This window comes from Ranitomeya imitator, chromosome 5, assembly GCF_032444005.1.
Source record: "Ranitomeya imitator isolate aRanImi1 chromosome 5, aRanImi1.pri, whole genome shotgun sequence".
NCBI lineage: Eukaryota > Metazoa > Chordata > Amphibia > Anura > Dendrobatidae > Ranitomeya > Ranitomeya imitator.
The window spans coordinates 58,328,696-58,354,228 of record NC_091286.1 but is presented as its reverse complement, the minus strand read 5'-3'; the positions used below and the strand labels follow the sequence as shown (position 1 = coordinate 58,354,228).

The following is a 25,533-nucleotide window of genomic DNA, read 5'->3' as shown; positions in this document are numbered from 1 at the left end:
CTCCGGTGTTGGTGGCAGGAGCTCCGGTGTTGGTTCTCCATCTACTCCTGCACCCATACTCTCCCCTCTCCATTGCGGTGTACACCTGCTCTCCCATCTTCTACTGCATGCTCTCCCTTTCTCTCCTCCCCTAGGCCCACTCCCTGTCCCATTTCCAGCCCAGTTTCCCTTCTCTCCCATTCTTCCAGTCCTGTTTCCCCACTATCACCTTTCCCCGATCTTGTTCCCCAGCTCACCCTTTCCCAGCCCTGTCCCCCTGCTCTCTCCTCTCCCTGCTTTCTCCAGCTACATTCCCCTGTCCCCCTGCTCCCTTCTCTCTCCGGCTCTGTCCCCCTGATCTCTCCTCTAATATTTCCCTGCTCTCACCAGCCATATCCCCCTGCTCTCTCCTCTCCCCGGGCCTGTCCCACCTTTCCTAGGCCCTGTCCCCCTGCTCTTTTCGCTCCCTGTCCCTGCCCCCCTGCTCTCACAGTTCCCCTCTCCTATGCCCCCTTCTCCTTGTCCACCTGCTCTCCCTTCTCTGCAGCTCTTTCAACCCTGCACTCTCCTCACCCTGCTCACTCCTAGGCCCTGTTCTCCTGCTCTCACCAACCCTATCCCCCTGCTCTCCTCTCTCCCTGCTCACTCCTAGGCCCTGTCCCCCTCCTCTCCCCTCTACTGGCTCTCTCCTAAGACCTATCCCCCTTCTCTCCCCACCCCTATCCCCTTGCGCTCCCCGCTCTCTCCTAGGTCCTGTCCCCCTGGTCTCCTAGGCCCTGTCCCCCCTCTCTCTCCTAGGCCGTCCCCCTGCTCTTCCCTCTCCCCATATCCCCGTGCTCTCACCTCTCTCCTAGGCCCTCTCCCCCTTCTCTCCCCACCCCTATCTCCTATGCCATGTCCCCCTTCTCTCCCCACCCCTATCCCCCTGCTCTCCCCTAGGCCGTTCCTTCTCTCCCACCCCTATCCCCCTGCTCTCCCCTAGGCCCTGTCCCCCTTCTCTCCCCACCCCTATCCCCCTGCTCTCCCCTCTCTCTCCTAGGCCCTGTCCTCCTCTCCCCAGTCCTGTCCCCCTGCTCTCCCCTAGGCCCTGTCCTCCTTCTCTCCCCAGCTCTTTCCCCCTGCTCTCCCCTCTCCTAGGCTCTATCCTCCTTCTCTTCCCAGACCTTTCCCCCTGCTCACCCCACTCTCTCCTAGTCCCTGTCCCTTCTCTCCCCAGCTCTTTCCCCCTGCTCTCCCCTCTCTCCTAGGCCCTGTCATTCTCACCCCAGCTCTTTCCCCCTGCTCTCCCTCCTCTCTCCTAGGCCCCGTCCCCCCGCTCTCCCCAGTCCTGTCCCCCTGCACTCCCCTCTCTCCTAGGCCCTATCCTCCTTCTCTCCCCAGCTCTCCTAGGCCCTGCCCCCCTTCTCTCCCCAGCCCTTACCCCCTGCTCCCTTCTCTCCCCAGCCCTGCCCCCTTTCTCTCCCCAGCCCTTTTCCCCTTCTCTCCTAGGCCCTGTCCCCCTTCTCTCCCCACCCCTACTCTCCCCTAGGCCCTGTCCCCCTTCTCTCCCCACCCCTATCCCCCTGCTCTCCCCTCTCTCCTAGGCCCTGTCCTCCTCTCCCCAGCCTTTTCCCCCTGCTCTCCCCACTCTCTCCTAGGCCCTGTCCCCCTTCTCTCCCCAGCCCTTTCACCCTGCTCTCCCCTCTCTCCTAGGCCCTGTCCTCTTTATCTCCCCAGCTCTTTGCCCTGCTCTCCCTCCTAGGCCCCATCCCCCTGCTCTCCCCCTTCTCTCCTCAGTCCTGTCCTCCTGCTCTCCCCTAGGCCCTGTCCCCCTTCTCTCCCCAACCCTTACCCCCTGCTCCCCCTTCTCTCCCCAGCCCTTACCCCCTTCTCTCCCAAGCCCTGTCCCCCTTCTCTCAACGGCCCTGCCCCCCTCTCTATCTCCTAGGCCCTGTCCCCTTTCTCTCCCCAGCCCTGTCCCCCCTCCTAGGCCCTGTCCCCCCCTCCTAGGCCCTGTCCCCCCTCCTAGGCCCTGCCCCCCTTCTCCTCTCTCCCCAGCCCTTTCCCCCTGCTCTCCCCTCTCTCCCCAGCCCTGTCCCCTCTCTCTCCTAGGCCCTGTCCCCCTGCTCTCCCCAGCCCTGTCCCCCCTCCTCCTCCTAGGCCCTGTCCCTCCTCCTAGGCCCTGTCCCCCCTCCTCCTAGGCCCTGTCCCCCTGCTCTCTCCCCAGCCCTTTCCCCCTGTTCTCCCCAGCCCTGTCCCCCCTCCTCCTAGGCCCTGTCCCTCCTCCTAGGCCCTGTCCCCCTGCTCTCCCACCCCCTCCTAGGCCCTGTCCCCCTGCTCTCTCCCCAGCCCTTTCCCCCCGCTCTCCCCTCTCCCTCCCCCCGTGCGGTGTCTGCGCTCTTCCCTCCTCCCGTGTCCTCGCAGCTGCTTGTTGCTGGGGAGGGTGACGTCATCGCTTCCGCCCCACTTCCTCTCCGTCTCCCTCTCTCCTCCTCGTCCCTGCGGCGGGTGAGAGGCGCTCACACACACACAGGTCATAGTGACTGCGAGACCCGGAGCCAACATGGAGTAACAGGAGATGGGGCTCGGACGGGGCCACCACCAGCAGCCACACGGGCGGGGCGCAGCAGCCGCCTGCTTATAATAAGCCAGTCCCCGGGAGGTACACGCCGCCGCCGCTGCTGGTACACGGGAGGAGGGAGCACTACTGCACAAGCCGGGGGATAGCGAGCCACACACCGCCTGGGAAAGATGAGCAGCTCGGAGCCCCCCGAGGCGGGTACAAGGCGACGGTGATCGGGACAAGATGAGCGAGGAAGCCCCCCCTGAGGAGTAAGTGCCGGCCCCTGTCCGGGGGCTGCTGGGTGCACGGGGTGGGCTGGCAGCGGGCTCCCCTCCTGCATGGCTGCACTGCATGGCTGCAGATGTGGAGTTCAGAATGCGTGCAGCATGGCACAGTGTGCAGCCCGGGGGCATGCATCGGCCTGCAGAGCTGTGATCGTGCTGCAGATGGGATCTGTGGGCATGCTGAGCAGTCATGGTGGTGGGCATCAGATGACAACCTGTGGGTATGCTGGGAAGTCATGATGGTAGGCATCAGATGGCAACCTGTGGGTATGCTGAGCAGTCATGATGGGGGGCATCAGATGGCAACATGTGGGTATGCTGAGCAGTCATGATGGGGGGCATCAGATGACAACCTGAGGGTATGCTGGGCAGTCATGATGGTGGGCATCAGATGACAACCTGTGGGTATGCTGAGCAGTCATGATGGTGGGCATCAGATGGCAACCTGTGGGTATGCTGGGCAGTCATGATGGTGGGCATCAGATGACAACCTGAGGGTATGCTGGGCAGTCATGATGGTGGGCATCAGATGACAACCTGTGGGTATGCTGGGCAGTCATGATGGTGGGCATCAGATGGCAACCTGTGGGCATGCTGAGCAGTCATGATGGGGGGATCAGATGGCAACCTGTGGGTATGCTGGGCAGTCATGATGGTGGGCTTCAGATGGCAACCTGTGGGTATGCTGGGCAGTCATGATGGTGGGCTTCAGATGGCAACCTGTGGGTATGCTGAGCAGTCATGATGGGGGGCATCAGATGGCAACCTGTGGGTATGCTGAGCAGTCATGATGGGGGGCATCAGATGGCAACATGTGGGTATGCTGGGCAGTCATGATGGTGGGCATCAGATGACAACCTGAGGGTATGCTGGGCAGTCATGATGGTGGGCATCAGATGACAACCTGTGGGTATGCTGAGCAGTCATGATGGTGGGCATCAGATGGCAACCTGTGGGTATGCTGGGCAGTCATGATGGTGGGCATCAGATGACAACCTGAGGGTATGCTGGGCAGTCATGATGGTGGGCATCAGATGACAACCTGTGGGTATGCTGGGCAGTCATGATGGTGGGCATCAGATGGCAACCTGTGGGTATGCTGGGCAGTCATGATGGTGGGCATCAGATGGCAACCTGTGGGCATGCTGAGCAGTCATGATGGGGGGATCAGATGGCAACCTGTGGGTATGCTGGGCAGTCATGATGGTGGGCATCAGATGGCAACCTGTGGGTATACTGAGCAGTCATGGTGGTGGGCATCAGATGGCAACCTGTGGCAGCTTCTTGTGCTGCGCTCCTATGAGGAGCTCCTGTGCTGGAGACCAGGCTTGTGCCCAGACTATGGTGGCACAGTGCGGCAGAGCCATGGCGATGAACTGACCTGCCGATTACTGTCTGATTCTTATTAATGCTACAAAATTGGCGTTGGTGGCACATGAGCGACAGGTGAGCCCCACACTATAGACCATAGCCGTGCTCTGTAGGCATCGCCTATATGGACACAGACAATACATTTTTGCTATATTTTTATACAAACTGTGCCAACTGACATCCGCAATTGTACGCCAAAACTGGCCGAGCGCCTACATCTATTGGGGTCCCGTGTCAGTGCAGTGTATTGTAATTGTCCCCAATGGGGCACAGACCGACCGTATAAATCCTTTTACTCCAGGCTTGTTATATATAATATATATATCTCCAACAATTGCGCGGTTAGCAAGAATTCGCTTTTTTGTCACTGATCGAGCGATCTCATAAGTGGTTGAAGTTCTGCAAAAAAAAACTCCAAAAAACAAACCAGTGATTATTATAAGTCATGCAGACATTGACACTCATTTTGACGATCGTCAGTTTTTGTTTTTTTACATATATATCACGTGTAATAGGGTCCTTGTTGCATCAAGTATTGATGTGTGTTTACAGTGTGTGCAAGTGGAATGGACCTGTGCTGCTGCAGAACCTCCTATGAGACTTAAATACCAGTGTTACATTTTTTGACGAGTAGACATAACTTTGTATGTGCCATGTTTATAATCTGACCATGGTAGACTTGTCAGCATTGTTATATAATGTGACATGTGTGGGGTATACCTGGCAGGGCCGCTCTGCTGACTGCGGTGCACGGTCGGGTTGTGGGTCCAGCGGTGTTCATTCCTGTGCACCGTATTGATGTCATCTCCCCGACACCTAATAAGATGTCACTCGCTTGTTACCGGCATTATACCCGCTTGTATGCTTTTTATGGCTTTCGATATGCCCGACAGGTCTGCTTTATACACTGACATATATTGATGTCTCATTTAAGAAGCTGCCCCGTGTACTCTGCCAGGTAAGGGTTGATACTCTGTGCCGATCTTGGGGGTCCACAGTTATGGATGCGTTCCATTCATTGTTTGTGGATATGTGGCCGTATGTTGGAAAATAATCGCTGCCATTCATCATTTTGAAAAGTATGGGGGCGCAGTTACACATTATCCCCACGCCAAATGTACAAGTCTTATTATGAAAGCAAAACTATTCTGTGTCAGTAAGTCTGGGGCTACATGGCGGCTTGGCCTGCATAGTACAGCTGACTGGGGTCACGTTGCGACCTGCTGACATCAAAGTGTCCAACGGTTTGTTTTTGCGCCTTGCTTATCGCGGTGCCTTGCGAGTTGCAGTATCATCCACTTCACTTTAGCCGTGACATTCAGCGATCGTTGGTCGCTCGGATAAAGTCGCCATTGAGTTCCTGCTTAGAAACTGGGCGATGCCAAATGTCACAACCAGTACAGCCAGGTCCCATACAATTTGGCACTGCGTAACGAAGTGCCTACCTGGGTTCACTTCATGATGCGGCCATGTACTTTTATTTTTTATATAGGCTTTTATTGGTAGTTTGAAAAAATTCATGTGATTGTGTTTTTAAGCTTGAATTCCGGCATTTATGGTTCTAAAAAAAAAAAAACATAAGTTACGACAAATCTGCTCCAAAAACCCATAAAAAAATTAAATGTTTCAAAAAAATTCTACATTGCTCGGAGCTGATTGCGATTGTTTTGGTGCTAACACGTTCAGAAAAAGCCCAAATTCTCATGTATGAAGATGCCGTGGGAGCATTTGGTGTTCAGGGTTCTTGGAAAGCTGGGTGAGCGGTTGCGTGGGCCATGTTACCGGTCACCCTGTTTTTTAAGCACCCGTTTAAGGATTTTTATTTATACCAGTAGATGATTTAGTGACTTGTATATCCTGTGATTTTTTTTTTTTTTTTTTTCTGTGGGAAATCTAGTTCTGTATGATCTAGTTCTGTATCAGGTGTGGTAAATGCGACTTTACCTCAGGAAGTGAACTTAGACCAAACACAGAGCAAGCAGCCACCGCCATTCACAAAAAGATGTCAGATTAGAGCGGAGCTGCTGCTGGGTAATGGCCCGTGTGCAGAACTCTGCCATTAGTCATTGTTTCTGCTGGCATTGTCCTTCCTGTCCAGGCGCAGGACCTTGTGCTTGGGTTACCTGTAGGCCCTCCATTCAGGGCAAGCATTTGGTTACCGTGTAATTATGAGCCATTCATTGGGCTCGGTGCATGGAGAGCCCCTGAGGGGAGATATTGTGCGACTTGTCATTAATAAAATGTCTGTCCTCTTTTCTGATTGTTCTCGTGTGGAGTTCTTCTGGCCGGTGGAACAATGTTTATCATCACGATGTGCTTGGCCTTAGGCGCCTTATAGTGAGGGTTATTCGAGGCTGGAGAAATCCCTATGTGCCAGCAAATTTGCCACAGGTGCCGAAATGTAGTTTTTTGTTTTTTTTTCCTGATGTTTGGTTTGTCAATCTCTATTCTTTCACATAAAATTCTGCTTAAATAAATCCTCAAAGGGATTGTCCACCTTAGGGACGTGTGTGTGTATATATATAATATATATATACGGTGTGTGTATATATATATATATATATATATATATATATATATATATATATATATATATATATATATATATATATATATATATATATATATATATAATATCTGGTCGGAGCCCAGAAAAGGGCAGATTAGGCCTAATGCTGACGTTCGTGATGGCATCATACAAATATGTGTTAAACTGTAAAGCGCTGCGGAATATGTTGGAGCTGTATAAGGATTATTATTATTAACTAGATGGTGGCCCAATTCTAACGCATCGGGTATTCTAGAGTATGTACGGTATGTATGTATGTACCGTATATACTCGAGTATAAGCCGACCCGAGTATAAGCCGACCCCCCTAATTTTGCCACAAAAAACTGGGAAAACTTATTGACTCGAGTATAAGCCTAGGGTAGAAAATGCAGCATTTACCGGTGAATTTCAAAAATAAAAATAGATGCTCCATACCGTTCATTATTGCCCCATAGATGCTCCATATACAACTGTGCTATATAGAATGCTCTGCACCTTTGATTATGGCCCCATAAATGCTCCTTATAATGTTGTGCCATATATGCTCTGCACCTTTGATTATGGCCCCATAGGTGCTCCTTAGAATGCTGTGCCCCATATATGCTCTGCACCTTTATGGCCCCATAGGTGCTCCTTATAATGCTGTGCCCCATATATGCTCTGCACCTTTATGGCCCCATAGGTGCTCCTTAGAATGCTGCTGGTGCTGCCATAAAAAAAAAAAATCACATACTCACCTCTCTTCTCAGGACGCCGGCGCTTTCAATAATTACCTGCTCCTCGTGCGGCTCCGTCTCCAGCACTGACGCTCAGCAGAGGGCGCGCACCGACTACGTCACAGCGCCCTCTAACCTGAGCGTCACTGCTAGAGGACGCTGCAGACGGAGCCGGAACGAGGAGCAGGTAATTATAGCGCTGCGCTCCCCTTACCTGCTGCGGCGCGGTCCCTGCAGTCCCTGGCTTCTCCGCCGCTGCAGCTTCTTCCTGTAATTGAGCGGTCACATGGCACCGATCATTACAGCAATGAATATGCGGCTCCTCCCCTATGGGGGTGGAGCTGCCTATTCATTTCTGTAATGAGCGGTGCCATGTGACCGCTCAGTACAGGAAGAATCTGCAGCGCCGGAGAAGCCAGGGACTGCAGGGACCGCGCTGGGAGCAGGTAAGTATGACTACACAGCCCCCGCTCCCCCTCCCCTGCTGACACCCGGGTATATGACTCGAGTATAAGCCGAGAGGGGGACTTTCAGCCCAAAAAAATGGGCTGAAAATCTCGGCTTATACTCGAGTATATACGGTATATAGCAGCCACATAGTATATAGCACAGGCCACGTAGTATATAGGAGCCATGTAGTATATAGCAGACAAATACGACGTGGCCTGTGCTATATACTATGTGGCTGCTATATACAAACATACATGCATATTGTAGAATACCCGATGCATTAACACAGGCCACGCAATATATAACAGTGGCCACGCAGTATATAAAACAGCCCAAACCGTATATAACACAGCCCACGCAGTATATAGCAGCCACGCAGTATATAACACAGGCGACGTAGTATATAACACAGGCCACGTAATATGTAACACAGCCCACATAGCATCTAACACTGGCCAGGTAGTATATAGCAGCCACACGGTATATTACACAGCCCACGCAGTATATAACACTGGCCATGTAATATATAGCACTGCACACGCAGTATATAACACTGGCCACGTAATATATAACACAGCCCCCATAGCATCTAACACTGGCCAGGTAGTATATAACTGCCACACGGTATATTACACAGCCCACGTAGTATATAGCAGTGTGGGCACCATATCCCTGTTAAAAAAAATAAATAAAATAAAAAATAGTTATATACTCACCTGCCGGGATCCAATCCAGCGAGGCTCTGGCGCAGGCGATGAGCGCGCGGCTGCCACCATCTTCCGTTCCCAGGATGCATTGCGAAATTACCCACATGACTTAAGGTACCATCACATTAAGCAACGCTGCAGCGATCTAGACAACGATCCCGATCGCTGCAGCGTCGCTGGAGAGCTGTCACACAGACAGCTCTCCAGCGACCAACGATGCCGAAGTCACCTGGTAACCAGGGTAAACATCGGGGTACTAAGCGCAGGGCCGCGCTTAGTAACCCGATGTTTACCCTTGTTACCAGCGTAAACGTAAAAAAAAAAAACACTACATACTTACATTCCGGCGTCTGTCCTCTCCGGCACTCCGCTTCTCTGCACTAAGCGCCGGCCGGAAAGCAGAGCACAGCGGTGACGTCACCGCTGTGCTTTCCGGCCGCTGCGCTTACAAAGGGCAGAGAAGCAGAGCACCAGAGAGGACAGACGCCGGAATGTAAGTATGTAGTGTTTTTTTTTTTTTTACATTTACACTGGTAACCAGGGTAAACATCGGGTTACTAAGCGCGGCCCTGCGCTTAGTAACCCGATGTTTACCCTGGTTACCAGTGAAGACATCGCTGAATCGGTGTCACACACGCCGATTCAGCGATGTCTGCGGGGAGTCCAGCGACGAAATAAAGTTCTGGACTTTCTGCGCCGACCAACGATGGCACAGCAGGATCCAGATCGCTGCTGCCTGTCAAACTGAACGATATCGCTAGCCAGGACGCTGCAACGTCACGGATCGCTAGCGATATCGTTCAGTGTGAAGGTACCTTTAGCGGTCTCGCGGCATAACGCGGTCCGTTGCCGCTGGCATTAACCCTGTGTTAGGGGTGACCGGAGGGGAGTATGCGGGCGCTGGGCACTGACTGCGGGGAGTAGGGAGGGACTAATCGGACTGTGCCCGTCGCTGATTGGCCGCGGCAGCCATGACAGGCAGCTGGCGAGACCAATCAGTGAGGTGGGATTTCCGTTACGGAAGTTGAAGACAGAAAGACGGAAGTACCCCTTAGTACATGCAGTGTGATCTGATTTGCAAGGATATATACGTGACTCCTAAGGGATACAAAAAATCCCCGTCACACCGTCATAATGAAACTTTGTTAGAAGACACCGCACACTCTAGTGGTTACATATGCAAAAAAGTGTGTGTTTTTTGTTTTTTTTTATTAACAAAACATCAAATAGGAGCAAATAACAAATATATAGTAAGCTACAGTCATAATGTGCTGACTGACAGATTCTCAGTTCTCATTCTGCAGCCAGCAATGGACAGTGCAACACAGAAACTATAAAAGGCAAACTGGAACATTTAATATAAAAAAATATATATACGGTATTTCTCCCCCAAATATGTGCATTTACTTTAAAATAAATTGCCCTCTAAAAGTGGATGCCCTTCTATATTAGGGTTGAAGACTAGCACAAAGAAAATGTGTAGGGTTACCAAATATTTATTTATTTTACTCAATTATATAGCGCCATTAATTCCATAGCGCTTTACTAGCATTATTGGCACTGTCCCCATTGGGGCTCACAATCTAAGTTCCCTATCAGTATATGGAGTGTGGGAGGAAACCAGAGAACCCGGGGGAAACCCACACAAACACGGGGAGAACATATAAACTCCTTGCACATGTTGTTTGACCACTTATCTAGTTTTTTTTATTTTTTTTAAATATGCAATAGTATCCTGTGCGCGAACGCCCTGAAGCATACATTGGAGGTATGCATGCGCAAATCATCCAACAAGAGGTCCGAATGTAAAAGTATTGTATACAGCCTACCTGTAATATGAGTGTAGCAAAGTTTAGGAGAACCTTCGTGGCACCAGGCAGTGATGGAGTAAATCTTATTTGTACTACGTTGGTCACGTGAAATGCGTAATGACGCTTGTAGTGCGCCGAGCAATGATTTTAGAATTGCCACATCTGGATTAAACCTACATAGGCAGTCCACTGTCGATCTAATTTGGGGACTACCTGATGAGACCCCAATAGTTGCCTAAAAGGGAAACTGTCACATTTTTAATACATTCTAACTTTTCGAATCGGTGTTTTAGAGCTAAACTGAATGATAAATAGTTATTTATTCATAAGCTTCTCCACTTTAGGGGCTTAGGAGTCCAGTGGGCGGGCTCACGCAGTGGTTGGCTGTACAAGTGGGCTTATGCCAATCAATAAGTCTTTTGTTATTAAACAGTGCCAGTTTTAGGAAGAAGCCTTGAAATACAAAACCAGCTCCTTGGGCTATGTTCACATCTCATTTTTGCAGGGTAGATGGATGAAACAACTGGGTAATTTGGGTGTTGAATGTCAAGGGAGCTCCAACAAGAATCTCGCCTGGGACCGTTGTTTTTAGATATACGGTTAGGGCAGTACGAAACCTTCTACTGCTATTCCTATACATTGGAATACTCCCAACATAAAAATTCTAGAATAGCAAAATATCCATTAAGGATTGGTTTCCATACAGAGTGTGCACCTTTGGCATGTACGACAGCGTGCATCATTGCCTTGTAGTGTCTATATCTGCACCGCTACACTAGGTGTCCTCAGCCCAAACTTCATCAGTGCATATATATAGGAACTCTATTGCTATCAGTCAAGCCAAACTAGCCATGTTTTGTGAGTGGCCAGTTTGTCCCTTCTCCTACGTTTCCTTCTGCTTGGTCATTGAGGTTTAAATTGCATTTTTGACCGACTCCTGCTTCCATTTTTTTTTGCAAATAAGGACAAACCTAAAAAGTCCAGGAGAAAATCTTAATAGAAGTGGCAGTTTAGAAATCATTCTTGAGGTTCCGTTTAATATACTGTATATACTCGAGTATAAGCCGACCCCCCCCCCCCCCCAAAAAAAAAAAATTTTGCCACAAAAACTGGGAAAACTTATTGACTCGAGTATAAGCCTAGGGTGGAAAATGCAGCAGCTACTGGTGAATGTCAAAAATAAAAATAGATATCAATAAAAGTAAAATTAATTGAGACATCAGTAGGTTAAGTGTTTTTGAATATCCATATTGAATCAGGAGCCCCATATAATGCTCCATCCAGTTCATGATGGGCCCCATGAGATGCTCGATACAAAATACGCCCCATATAATGCTCCATATTAAAATATGCCCCATATAATGCTGCACAAAGGTTAATAATGGCCCCATAAGATGCTCAATAGAAACATTTGCCCCATACAATGCTGCATAAAGGTTGATGGTCCCATAAGATGCTCCACACATTATAGCCCCATACGATGCTCCACACATTGTGGCCCCATGAGATGCTCCACACATTGTGGCCCCATGAGATGCTCCACACATTGTGGCCCCATACGATGCTCCACACATTGTGGCCCCATACGATGCTCCACACATTTGCCCCATATGCTGTTGCTGCGATTAAAATTTTTAAAAAATCACATACTCACCTCTCTTCGCTCAGGCCCCCGGCACTTGCGATAGTCACCTTCCTCGTTCTACGTGCTGCTCTGTCTTCCATCCTCGGCACTGACTGTTCAGGCAGAGGGCGGCGCACACACTAATCGCGTCATTGTGCCCTCTGACCTGAACAGTAAGTGCAGAGGATGGAAGACAGAGCAGCACGTGGAACGAGGAAGGTGACTATCGCGCAATGCTCACCTCCCCCCGGTATACTCACCTGCTCCCGGCGCGGTCCCTGGCAGCGTCTCACTGTCAGATGGTCTCCGGGAGCCGGCGGCATCTTCCTGTGTTCAGCGGTCACGTACCACTCATTACAGTAATGAATATGCATCCATATTCATTACTTTAATGAGCGGTACCACGTGACCGCTGAACACAGGAAGAGCTGCCCGGAGACCATGGGACATGCAGGGACAGCGCCAGGAGCAGGTGAGTGTCACCGTGCCTCTCCCCCGCCGACCTCCCCCACCCCCACCCCCGCTGACAATGACTCGATTATAAGCCGAGAGGGTCACTCTCAACCCAAAAAAGTGGGCTGAAAATCTCAGCTTATACTCGAGTATATAAGGTAAGTTTTAGGGTGGCATATACCAAGCTGAGCAGCGAGTTACTGATGTTTGTTGTCCACATGAATTTGCAGCTAAAGCGCTAATTGGGATTTAAGTGTTTAAAAACTGCAGTAAAATTATATGGCACTCTACAGCAGTGTGTATGCGGGCTATCCATAGCCCATATGTAGTGGCCTTGTTGGGGCAAAGAAAATCGAAACGGCTATTATTTAACAAGGAATCACCTGATTTTGCAGGGGAACAGCTATTTCACCCATGAAACCATAAGACCGACTATTGCTCTGCGAAATTGAGTGATTATTTTACAAGCAAGTAAAAGTCTCCGTTTAGCCTTAGGACTCGCACTCCGCAGCGTAAATAAAGTCGGCCCAATGTTGTTCCTGAAAAGCAGGATGAGCGTCATGTGAGTACAATGCGATTTTTATCATCCGTATGCAACGCTTTTTTTTTTTCTCTGCAACAAATGACTCACCAGTCATTTACAGGACCATTTCCAGAATGTGAAAAATGGACAGTATACGGACTGTCCATGTGCCCTCTGTTCTTTTTCTCGCACCCATTGACTTGCATTGGTGAGTCTTGTCCTATATACGTGACCACTTGCTTCATATGACAATTTTTTTTTTGTCTTGTCCAGACTCCAGATGAGCACTAAATCAGTGATTAATGTTAGTCAGAGTGCAATCCGATCTTTTTATCGGATTGCACTCGTCCGATTTATGCTCAGATGAGTACGAGCCCTTAGGCACATAACTTGATCCCTATACAGACAGGAATTTCCTGACCTGCAGGGAAAGTTTTCATTTTTTGCTGCGGATTTTAAATTTTAAAGCGGCAGCATTTCTGCAACAGAATCTGCAGTGCTTTTTCACATGGGTTTTTTTGCCTTCCTCTGGATCAACATGTTAGGTTAGGCTATGGGTTGAACTAAATGGACTTAACGTCTTCCTTCAACCTTAATAACTTTGTTACTATGTTCACTATGGAAATTCCACTGTGGATAATTGTAATGGGGGAAGTACACTAGGGCCACGTTCACAGGTATTTGGTCAGTATTTTACATCAGTATCTGTAATCCAAAGCCAGGAGTGGGTGATAATTCTTTCCTGATTTTGGCTTACAAATACTGATGTAAAATACTGAATGTGTGAACATGGCCTAATGGTGGTTATATTGGTTGTCACCCAGATTTTACCAGGAAAACAACAAGAGAACACATCGAGGACTTCTATTGACTCCAATAACTTACACTGTTTGATCACCGAACAATCAAGCGTTTCATGGCAAGTAGCCAACAGGGTCGCAAGAAGCGTGTTGGGCAAAAACGGCGTAAAATAACTGCCCATGAATTGAGGAAAATCAAGCGTGAAGCTGCCAAGATGCCATTTGCCACCAGTTTTGCCATATTTCAGTGCTGCAACGTTACTGGAGTAACAAAAAGCACAAGGTGTGCGATACTCAGGGACATGGCCAAGGTAAGGAAGGCTGAAAAACGACCATAAAACGTCAGGACTGGGCCAAGAAATATCTTAAGACTGACTTTTCAAAGGTTTTATGGACTGATGAAATGAGAGCGACTCTTGATGGGCCAGATGGATGAGCCAGAGGCTGGATCAGTAAAGGGCAGAGAGCTCCACTCCGACTCAGACGCCAGCAAGGTGGAGGTGGGGTACTGGTATGGACTGGTATCATCAAAGATGAACTTGTGGGACCTTTTCGTGTTGAGTATAGAGCGAAGCTCAACTCCCAGACCTACTGCCAGTTTATGGAAGACAACTTCTTCAAGCAGTGGTACAGGAAGAAGTCGGTATCATTCAAGAAAAACATGATTTTCATTCAGGACAATGCTCCATCACATGCCTCCAACTACTCCACATCGTGGCTGGCCAGAAAAGGTCTCAAAGAAGAACAGATAATGACATGGCCCCCTTGTTCACCTGATCTGAACCCCATAGAGAACCTGTGGTCCCTCATAAAATGTGAGATCTACAGGGAGGGAAAACCGTCCACCTCTCGGAGCAGTGTCTGGGAGGCTGTGGTGGCTGCTTGGTTGTATACAGATCAAGCAACTGACAGAATCTATGGATGGAGGCTGCTGAGTGTCATCATAAAGAAAGGTGGCTATATTGGTCACTCATTTTTGTGGGTTTTGTTTTTTCATGTCAGAAATGTTTATTTCTAAATTTTGTGCAGTTATATTGGTTTACCTGGTGAAAATAAACAAGTGAGATGGGAATATATTTGGTTTTTATTAAGTTGCCTAATAATTCTTCACAGTAATAGTTACCTGCAGAAACAGATATCCTCCTAAGATAGCCAAATCTAAAAAAAAAACCTCCAACTTCCAAAAATATTAAGCTTTGATATTTGAGTCTTTTAGGTTGATTGAGAACATAGTTGTTGATCAATAATAAAAATAATCCTCTAAAATACAACTTGCCTAATAATTCTGCACACAGTGTAATTTTAGGTATAAATATTGAAATATTAGACATTTTAGTGAATGTGACAAGTGCCCTGGCATTCGGATGTGGGTGTTGCGTACAGCCCAGTGTCCGGGCACAGCTATGCGATCACATGGGAGACCTTGAATGAACATCTGGCAATAAAGTGGTTGGAGAAACCTCCCCCTCCATTTCCAGCTCTTTATATGGAAATGAACTATGCTAAACTTTGTAGGAAGTCAGAATTCCAGCCTCATCCTCGCGTTATGTTCATGCTGGCAAAAATACTACAATGTAGCCACAGACGCCCCTATATGTATTCATCAAGACGCTTGTGTGTGATACATTACTGGAGGGGGGCAAATTTGTTTTAGAAATCGGGGGCCTGTTACTTCTTATGGTGTGTGTGTTTGTTTTTTTGTTTGTTTTTTGTTTTGTTTTTTTACTAATTTTTTTTAAGTTGTTTCTTTAGCAATAGTCAGCATTGAAGATACCACTAGTGTTTTTTTCAAGCAAAGACACTGGCGTCTTCCTGGTGTCTTTTGAAATTGACTTGTCGTTGGGATAGAGCATCTTCATAGTGACGTCTTTCGAAACCAGAATCGGTTAAAATATGCTGAAAAGAAATAGAAATGGATATGTTCATTCATTTGAGGGTTCTCGGAGCGCTTTTTCAGGTGGGTTTCTGAACGGAATCCTCCTGGAATACCGTAAGTTGTGTGCACATACCCTTTATAAGAGATTCTTGCATTCGCCAAAAGTAATCTTTACAAATACCCTTTAAGGCCATGTTCACACCATCCTTTTTTCATGCGGAATCGCCGCGATTTTGCCGCTGCGGGTCCGCAGCTGTTTTCCATGCAGGGTACATTACAATGTACCCTATGGAAAACAGGAACTGCTGTGCCCACATTCCGGAAAATCGCGAAAAAAGCCGCACTGAATAGCCGCGGTAAAAAAGAAGTACCATGTCACTTCTTTTTGCGGAACTGCAGCGGTTCTGCACCCATAGACCTCCATTGTGAGGTCAAACCCGCAGTAAAACCCGCAGATGAAAAAATATCTGCGGGTTTTCTGCGATTTGTGGTGCTGAACCGCTGCAGTGTGGCCACCCCCCCATGCTCCGATAAAACCCCCCCACCCCCCCGTGCTCCCCCCCTTATACTTACCCGGCCTCCCGGTGTCCGTCCGGCCGTCTTCTCCCTGGGCGCCGCCATCTTGCAAAATGGCGGGCGCATGCGCAGTGCACCCATAGAAAACTGCATAAAAAAACGCATCAAAAAACGCACCAAAAAAGCACCAAAAAAAGGACCTGCGTTTTCTGCCAAGAGCTGTGGTTTTTAGTCCTGAAAAAAAAGGAGGGAAATCAGGAACGTGTGAACATAGCCTAAGGACTTCTTGGAAGAGCTTTGTCTTTCCTGAAATAGTTTTTAAGTTTTTTTTTTTAAAGTTTGTTGTTTTTTTTTGTGTTTGTTTTTTTGCATTCATTCGGTTGGATCATGCCTATTTTGTAGCATTTTCTGCCAGGAGCCGCTTCCAAGTAGTAGTGACATTCACTTTCTTTTCGCCAGCCAAGTGTTTTGCAAAGCCTGGGGTGTTTTAAAAGCCTGGTCATATGCACAGCAAGTTGTTTTTGCAGCGAAATGAAAAAGATAATTTTGAGCATTTTGTGAGTGCTTTTTCCAGCATTTTCGGAGAAGATCTGCCCCTTAGTGGTATGTACGCACAGCGGTGTGTTTCACAGCATTGGATTCTGCCTGGAACCACCTGAAATCGCGCTCAACTCCGCCACAAAAATGAAACACTGCACAGCAATATAAAGACGACATTGCTGTACCTGTTTCATCTTTTGCTACTTCTTTAGATCTCCTTCAGGGTTCGGACACCATTAGGTGATGAGAAGTAGCATGCGCATTCTTCGAGCGGCGTGTACTGTAGTGGAGGGTACGGAGAACAGACATCGGCGGCAAAGCAGCCAGCAACGCTCAGGAAAATGCTGGTGGTCTTTTTCCTGAAGTTGACGCTGTGGGGGAAAAAGACGTCATGCGCATGTGCCCTAAGAATACCAAGGTTGATTGTCTTATTAGCTGCAGAAACAGTTTTCATCCTGAAGTGTCCTGTGGGCAATCCCTTTGTTTGGGGTGTCTGCACTGATCGGTCCCCTTCTCTTTTCGGGGTTATGTCTTGAGTGTCCACCAAGGAGAATGCCAGAGGAGCTGGAGAGCGTGCCCTGATGCCAGGCCTGGGCACGTCACATTAAGAGAATGCCCCGACACTTGCAGTTGCATGGATTAAAGCTCGTTTTCCTTGGTCAAGCAATTTGGCTGGCCATCAGCCTCGATGCGTGAGGCTGATTTACCCCTGCCTATCCAGTGCTGTCGGCAGTTTTGAAGATATAAAACTACAGAGCGGTTGCATTTAAAGGGGTTGTCCATGCTGTCCGTCATATGAACATCATAGAGGTGTGAGTTACATGACGCCCAGGCCCTCCTCTAGACATTGCAGAAGTATAATCATGCCTTGCAGACGTTTCTGTGCCTGACATTTCCGCATATGTATTGGGTTGTTTCTTTCAGAAATGGCATCACTGGTTATTGGTTGTGTCCGCTTGAAGTTATTGGAGCCGAGATGTAAACCCGACGCAGTTTCTGAAAGAATGCAGCCCTGTTTTCCTAATCCTGAATACCCCTTTAAGGCACCCTAAAACTTAACATTGGGGCCTGCTGAAGTCTCGCTTTACCATACATATGTGCGCTTGGACGCCTTTTCTATGTGCCGATATGGGCAGTATTATGGATGTAATTATTCCTGTTCAACGATTTGACACGTGAATTGGCTCATTGGCCAGTGGAATCTGCATGGTCGTGTACAAGTGTTTTTAGGCCCAGTACACCGTCCGATCCATCCACGGTCACTCTGCAAGTAAGTCAGGTGTGAAGGGGGTGGCATACTGGACACTCTTATCAATGGCCACGGGATAAAATAAGATGTGACAAATGCAGTCACGGGGGCTGTCGTATACACTCGGGAGGGCGGTGCGTGGTATATGGCGACTGTAGTATACACTCGGGAGGGCGGTGCGTGGTATACGGCGACTGTAGTATACACTCGGGAGGGCGGTGCGCGGAATACGGCGGCTGTAGTATACACTCGGGAGGGCGGTGTGTGGTATACGGAGACTGTAGTATACACTCGGGAGGGCGGTGCGTGGTATATGGCGACTGTAGTATACACTCGGGAGGGCGGTGCGTGGTATACGGCGACTGTAGTATACACTCGGGAGGGCGGTGCGTGGTATACGGCGACTGTAGTATACACTCTGGAGGGCGGTGCGCGGTATACGGCAGCTGTAGTATACACTCGGGAGGGCGGTGCGCGGTATACCGCGACTGTAGTATACACTCGGGAGGGCGGTGTGCGGTATACGGTGACTGTAGTATACTCGGGAGGGCGGTGCGCGGTATACGGCGGCTGTAGTATACACTCGGGAGGGCGGTGCGCGGAATACGGCGGCTGTAGTATACACTCGGGAGGGCGGTGTGTGGTATACGGAGACTGTAGTATACACTCGGGAGGGCGGTGCGTGGTATATGGCGACTGTAGTATACACTCGGGAGGGCGGTGCGTGGTATACGGTGACTGTAGTATACACTCGGGAGGGCGGTGCGTGGTATACGGCGACTGTAGTATACACTCTGGAGGGCGGTGCGCGGTATACGGCAGCTGTAGTATACACTCGGGAGGGCGGTGCGCGGTATACCGTGACTGTAGTATACACTCGGGAGGGCGGTGTGCGGTATACGGTGACTGTAGTATACTCGGGAGGGCGGTGCGCGGTATACGGCGGCTGTAGTATACACTCGGGAGGGCGGTGCGTGGTATTTGGCGGCTGCAATATACACTCGGGAGGGCGGTGCGTGGTATACGGCGGCTGTAGTATACACTCGGGAGGGCGGTGCGTGGTATACGGCGGCTGTAGTATACACTCGGGAGGGCGGTGCGTGGTATTTGGCGGCTGCAATATACACTCAGGAGGGCGGTGTGTGGTATACGGCGGCTGTAGTATACACTCGGGAGGGCGGTGCGTGGTATTTGGCGGCTGCAATATACACTCAGGAGGGCGGTGTGTGGTATACGGCGGCTGTAGTATACACTCGGGAGGGCGGTGCGTGGTATTTGGCGGCTGCAATATACACTCAGGAGGGCGGTGTGTGGTATACGGCGGCTGTAGTATACACTCGGGAGGGCGGTGCGTGGTATTTGGCGGCTGCAATATACACTCAGGAGGGCGGTGTGTGGTATAAGGCGACTGTCACCCTTGTTTGTAAGCAGACAGCCTCCTCTGTGGTTTCTCACCCCCTCCCCCACCAGGCTCCATCTTTTTTCTTTATTGATTTGCATGCTGCACTTCTCATTCATAAAAACCCACGCACAACACAGGCAAAGAGGACACTGCAGACTCCGGGCCGCCTGCTCCTCCACCCGGCGCTGCCTTTGTCACGGTGACCATGTCCGTAGTGCGCACAGTCCGGGGTGAGGAGGAGGAGGCCGGCCGTGTGTGCAGCCGCAGCCCCGTATTTGTGAATAGAGCGGAGTCTCCCGGTCACATGACCGCGGCCATTCATGAATCCTGCGGCCTGCTCCCAGCCTGCACCGCGCAGTGTTATTGTCCTGTCTCGGCCGGGCACGTTGTATCCTGCGGGTGTCTGCAGCCTGCGACCGGTGCACTTACACACACACAGTGCTGCTGGCCGCAGCGACAAGACGCAGACGTGCAGTCAGGGCGCCCCCGGCTCTGCGTCTGGTCCTGGCTTCAGCCTCTTTCTGCAAATTCCATAGAAGAAAAAAAGTAAAATAAAACCACGTACACTCTTATGGCTGCGGTGTTGAACAAAAGAAATTAAAAATCTTGCAATTTTTTTTAAAGGTTTTTTTTTTTTACTATTTAATTCCCCATTTTTAATGCTTGTTAAAAAAAAAAAAAAAAAAAATTTTGCTGCTACTGACCACATATGGGAGTGAGCGCTGTTAGGCCAGTGGAAACGTTTGGTTCACCGGGTGAATTAATTTTTGTATTTTGCTATGTTCACAAGTTGCCCTTTTTTGCTGCTTTTTTATGCAAATTTTCAGCTGCATTTCACAGGACCAGCAAAGTCAATGAGATTTCAGAAATCGCGTGCAGTTTTTTTTTTTCCCCTGACTGTTTTTGCAAAATGCAGCAGGTCCCTTCTTTCAGCGTTTTTGTGTTTTTTGTTTTTTTCACCAATTGAAAGCAATGGGTAGTGCCAAAAACTCTGCACAAACCTGATGAAGTTGGATCAGATTATTCTTTTATGCACTAAACTTTATCGGCGTGCCCAAGAGACCATGTACCCTGAAAAAACGGCAGTAATGAAAATGCAGGAAAAACCGCATACGTGTGAACATGGCCTTAGGCTACATTCACACATTCAGTGTTTGCGGGTTTTTACCTCCAGTGTTTGTTCCAGTCCTGATTTTGGCTTACAATCAGAGGGAAAGTATAATAGAAACACATCACCTCTTCAGTATTTGTAAGATAAGACCAGGAGTGGGAGATAAATACTGACCAAATACTGAGCATGTGAACGTGGCCCTAGTCCTGTAATTACCACCAAATACAATGTACTAAATGACACCAGTTTAGATGCCAAAATGATGCAACCATATTAACGTACACTAAAACCACAATTTACAGAAGACAAAAAACCTTCATAAACCCCGAAAAAGGGCCGCATGCACAAGAGACAAATGTGGTAAGATGGGAAAACAGCATGATCAATCGTAATTAGTCAAATAGGTATGGATAGAAGTCATATAGACCTACATGAACAGCTAATGCTATTTATAGAATGGCCACTGGATAAAATAAGATGTGACAAATGCAGTCACCGCAGCTGTCGTATACACTCGGGAGGGCGGTGCGTGGTATACCTGCAGTGTGTCTTCAAGAAAATGGCGCCGGCAGTGTGTCTTCAAGAAAATGGCGCCGGAAAGCGCGGACTGCGCAGGCGCCGATTCCGGCAGCAGGACCAAGAAAATGGCGGCAGAAAGGAATCAGGTGGCGTAAATAACAAATTGCTGTGGTATGAAGTGTCACAGCTTCATGCCACAGCAATTTGTTACGCCATTCCTTTCCGCCCATTTTCTTCGTCCTCCTGCTGCCGGAATCAGCGCCTGCGCAGTCCGCGCTTTCCGGCGCCATTTTCTTGAAGACACACTCCGGCTCCTCTGCCTGTGACTGGTCAGAGGGCGGCGCCGGCGCGCATTAAGCGCGTCATCGCGCCCTCTGAACTGTCACAGCAGAGGAGCCGGGAGACTGAGCCGCACGCAGCGCTGGAACGGGGACAGGTGAATATACTTACCCTCCTGGCGGTCCCTGACTCTCCGGTGGAGATCGCGGTATGCGTTCAGTGCTTACGCATACCGCGATCTCCTGGGAGCATTACTCTGTGGGGGCCAGACTGCGCCGGCGCTTGCGCCTGCGCAGTCTATAAAGGCTTCGGACAGAGTGACGCTCCCAGCGTTATATTATAGATAATATTTTATTTATTTATTTTTACTAGAGTTTCTAAATCCCATTCATCCATAATGTCCAGTTGTGGATTTAGGGTGTGTGCACAGGGATCAGATACACTGTGGATTTCCTTCATATTTCACTTTTGGAAATGCATACATCATTTCCCCAATAAAGTTAGGAGTTTTTTTTTTTTTAATAATAATAATAATAATATTATTATTATTATTATTATTATTATTATTATTCAGATGTGGATTTGGCTGACTACTCCCTACAATTAGGCCTGTTTCACATCAAGTTTCTTTTATATGTGTGCTATCCATTATTTTTGTACAGAGATCATGATCATGGACCAACTGCAATAAATGTTCTGTTTTTTTTGTTGTTTTTTTTTTTTTTTTTACTTTTCTTTTTTTTTAACGCAATAAAGACATTTCCTCCTACGGCCATGTTGTGAATCAAACAAAAGCTTTTACACTACAAGGAAAAAAGGATGCATGAAACGGTCTCTCAGCTGCGTCCACAGGTTATCGTCACCCTCCGCACTGGAGTTTTCCAAAGTTTATGCCTAGATACTCGGCGTGACTGCTATACAGAAACCCCCATAAATCCCCCCCCAGCTGCAATGTGTGGCCATACAGCATCTGATCGGGGGCTTCGTCAGAGGTTTCCAGATGCGGTTTTGTTGTGTGCGAGTCTGTTCTTGTCGTGGACCGTCTTCGTGTCCTTTTCTAACCACTGGGGGGTTTTCGTGGTGCTGCACTCCATACGACCGCGGCAGTCCTCATTTCTACCCTTCCTCCTCCACTGACCTGTATTGACTCGCTTCACGTTATTGCTCGGCGTCCCCTATTTATAGTGAAATGCTCATAGCAGCCCACTGTCCTCCCCGCTATTTATACGAACAGTCTGGATCTTTCATAATTACAGGTTGGATACATACAGAAGCTTTGCTTTCACATGTGTTTGCACAGTTTATTCCTCCCGGGCCTCTTTTCACTGATTTCCACACCTACTATCACCTTCTGACAAGTTTCTTCAAGTTCTAGCTCCTGGGAAACACAATCTCCCGTATTTCAGTAGCTTTTTTGTCAAATCCCAGTGGAAGCGTGCAATTGTACACTGAGCGTCACGGGAAGACGTGGTGCTGCGGTGTAATAGCGCCTGTGTGCACCCCGGGGCACGGTGATTATGGCAAAACAGAGATTCGTTCCTGGTAGGTTATTTCTGTGTTTCATAAAAGTGACCAGTTTCAGTGCGTAAAGCCATAAATGAGGGTCTGCACATGGCTAAAGTTTTACAGACCCCTACTTTTATTCCGAAATCTGGTAATACTCCTTTTATAAGGGTTGTCCCGAAAACATGATTGATTACCTATCGTGTACATAGCTGATCGATTTTATGATTCATGGGGGGTCCAACCACTGGGACCCTCTCCGATCACCAGGACGTCCACTGCATAATTGAAGCAGTAGTGACTGCTGCTGATTCATTGTTTATAGGATCAGCGGTCCCAGATTTGCGCTATCGCTTTATTCACACAATGGACTTTGATCATCATGGGTCTGTAACTGGTCAGGGGCCTAGCGGATGTGTCCAACACCACCACTCCCCCCTTTTTAGGCCATGTGTCCACATGGTATAAATGCTCAATCTGTCTTTTTGTGCTGAACATTCGCCGCGTTAAAACCGTACAGACAAAGTCAGTGATTTGATGAAAATTTGCCGCCAGTGCGCTTTTATCCCTGTTAAAAAAAAAAAGTAATTAAAATAAAAAATAGGTATATACTCGCCCGCCGGGATCCAGCGTAGATCCAGCAAACCTCTGGCGATGCGCGCGTGGCTGCCGCTATCTTCCGCTCCCAGGATGCATTGCAAAATTACCCAGATGACTTAGCGAATCCGCTGCCTGTAAGTGCCGCCTGAAATTCCTGCACTGGATGCAGAAAGTCCGCAGATTTGATGATGGTTTAGGCATGACAATCCCACTAAAATCCTCATCAAATACTATGAACCCGTCATTAGTAGCTTTTTTATTGTCCAGTAAGCTACAATATTTTATATATGGCCTCTGTCTATTGTATTTGATGCCAGACGCGTATTATTTGTGGGTGGCATATTTATCGGCAAGCTGTGGATAGCGAAAACTGACCAAGTAGGCTCTGTTGGCCATCACGCTCTAGTAATATGATGACAGAAGTCAAAGGGTCCAAATGCTCAATCAAGGTCTTATCCCAATTTTTAAGTAATTAGTGGAAGATCATTCAGTGTTGTATGTTATTAGCAAAAGCCTCCAAAACATTAGACCTAAAGTTATCCAAACCTGCTAATATCGGCTGGATCTGATTACAATGTAATGAGTCTGGGGGCAAAGAAGGAGCTGGCCTGCTGACCTGTCCAAGTGTAGCTAAATATGGGGGAATCTGGACTGATGGTTGTTGGCCGAGCGACCATTTGACCAACAGCTATCTAATGTGCATGCGGGCCTTAAAGAGAATCTGTCAGTGGGATCAACCCTTTTAAGCCGGTTCTATAGGGATGCAGGCCATAGGAAGCTGACTAGAGTGACACATTGATATCTGCAATCTGATGTCTTATTTCAGAGAAGTCCACATTTTTCTTAATATGTAAATTACCTGTTAAGTTCTATACTCCAGATGTAGATCTCCCCGAGAATCTGCCTCCAGAGCTTATTTTAAATGTGTTACCAATATGAATATGTAGATCAGGAGAGCAGACTGTCAGTCATTACATGTCTCATACTAGTAACACCCCTTCTCATTTGAAATAAGCTCTGGAGGCAGATTCTCAGGGAGATCTAGGTCAGGTCCATAGATCACAACATATTAAGAAAAAAAGCTTGGAATTCTCTGGAATAAAACATCGGATCATGGATATCAAATTATCATTGTATTCAGCTTCCTAGGACCTACATGCCCAGGCTTATAAAGGTTGACCCTACGATTCCCTTTGTCCGGTTGTCCTGCTATGTCTGATAGTAGATACTTCTGCTTGGGTTACCTTAGAATACGTCATGGTGCTACAAGGTTTACACTTTTCCGTTGTCGGAGAAGTAGAAAGATTGCAGCGCTGAGGTTCAGGTACGCTACACAGACTTTCTACTGTCACACACTGTCTGCCCATCATCCCTATTTTTGAGTGCCTTCATATTCTGGCTTGCACCCACCTGTATGTAGCTCGATATAGAAGCCTTGACTTAGGCCACGTTCTCACGTTCTGTATTTGGTCAGGATTTTCCATCAGTATTTGTAAGCCAAAACCAGGAGTGGGTGATGGATACAGAAGTGGTGACGTGTTTCTCCTTTTATTGTTCCTCACCTGGTTTTGGTTTACGAGTACTGGTGTAAAATACTGCTGGGTTCGTAATAAGACTAGAGTCACACGATCTACAGAAAAGTACCAGTTTGGGTGTTGGTGTAGCAATGTGCCGAATTTTAGATAGAATTAGTATTCTGCTTGTATCCGGCTTTGCTTCCGGGCGTTGTGTTCTTTTCTCATTCGTGAATCGTCTGCTGATATCTAAGATGCATGTGAATGGCCACCGGATGGAAAGCTTCAGTCTTGATGATTATACAATCAGGTCAAAGAAATGATTGGAGTACAAAAGGGGGAGAGCGTCTGCCTGCGGCGTCCCGGGTCATGCCTCAGAGCAGTAATTGCTGACAGTCCTCGCCACACTGTATGGTCACAGTCTGGAAGTAGCAGACCTCTTACTTAAGGCAATCCTTACAAGAAAATCCTGTTTTCACCGTGCTGCTTGATACATTTACTTTTCAATTTCCTTATGGATCTGCACCACGTGAATCGCCACCTTCATCTTCATGCTGATTTTTAGGTCCAGATAGCTCTTTGTGGCTATCAGAACTCTGAATTTTGGCAAATGG

The 25,533-nt window shown here is 48.3% G+C and overlaps 1 protein-coding gene across 1 annotated transcript in view; it reads left to right on the top strand.

Moving 5' to 3' along the window:
• The first annotated feature begins 2,388 nt into the window (after positions 1-2,388).
• Positions 2,389-25,533, top strand: part of SPRED2 (sprouty related EVH1 domain containing 2) — a 94,926-nt gene continuing 71,781 nt past the window's right edge. Inside the window, exon 1 of the mRNA XM_069768722.1 lies at positions 2,389-2,790. Within this exon, the coding sequence (XP_069624823.1) occupies positions 2,765-2,790 (26 nt within the window). The 5' untranslated portion in view covers positions 2,389-2,764. The remainder of the gene's footprint in view (positions 2,791-25,533) is intronic.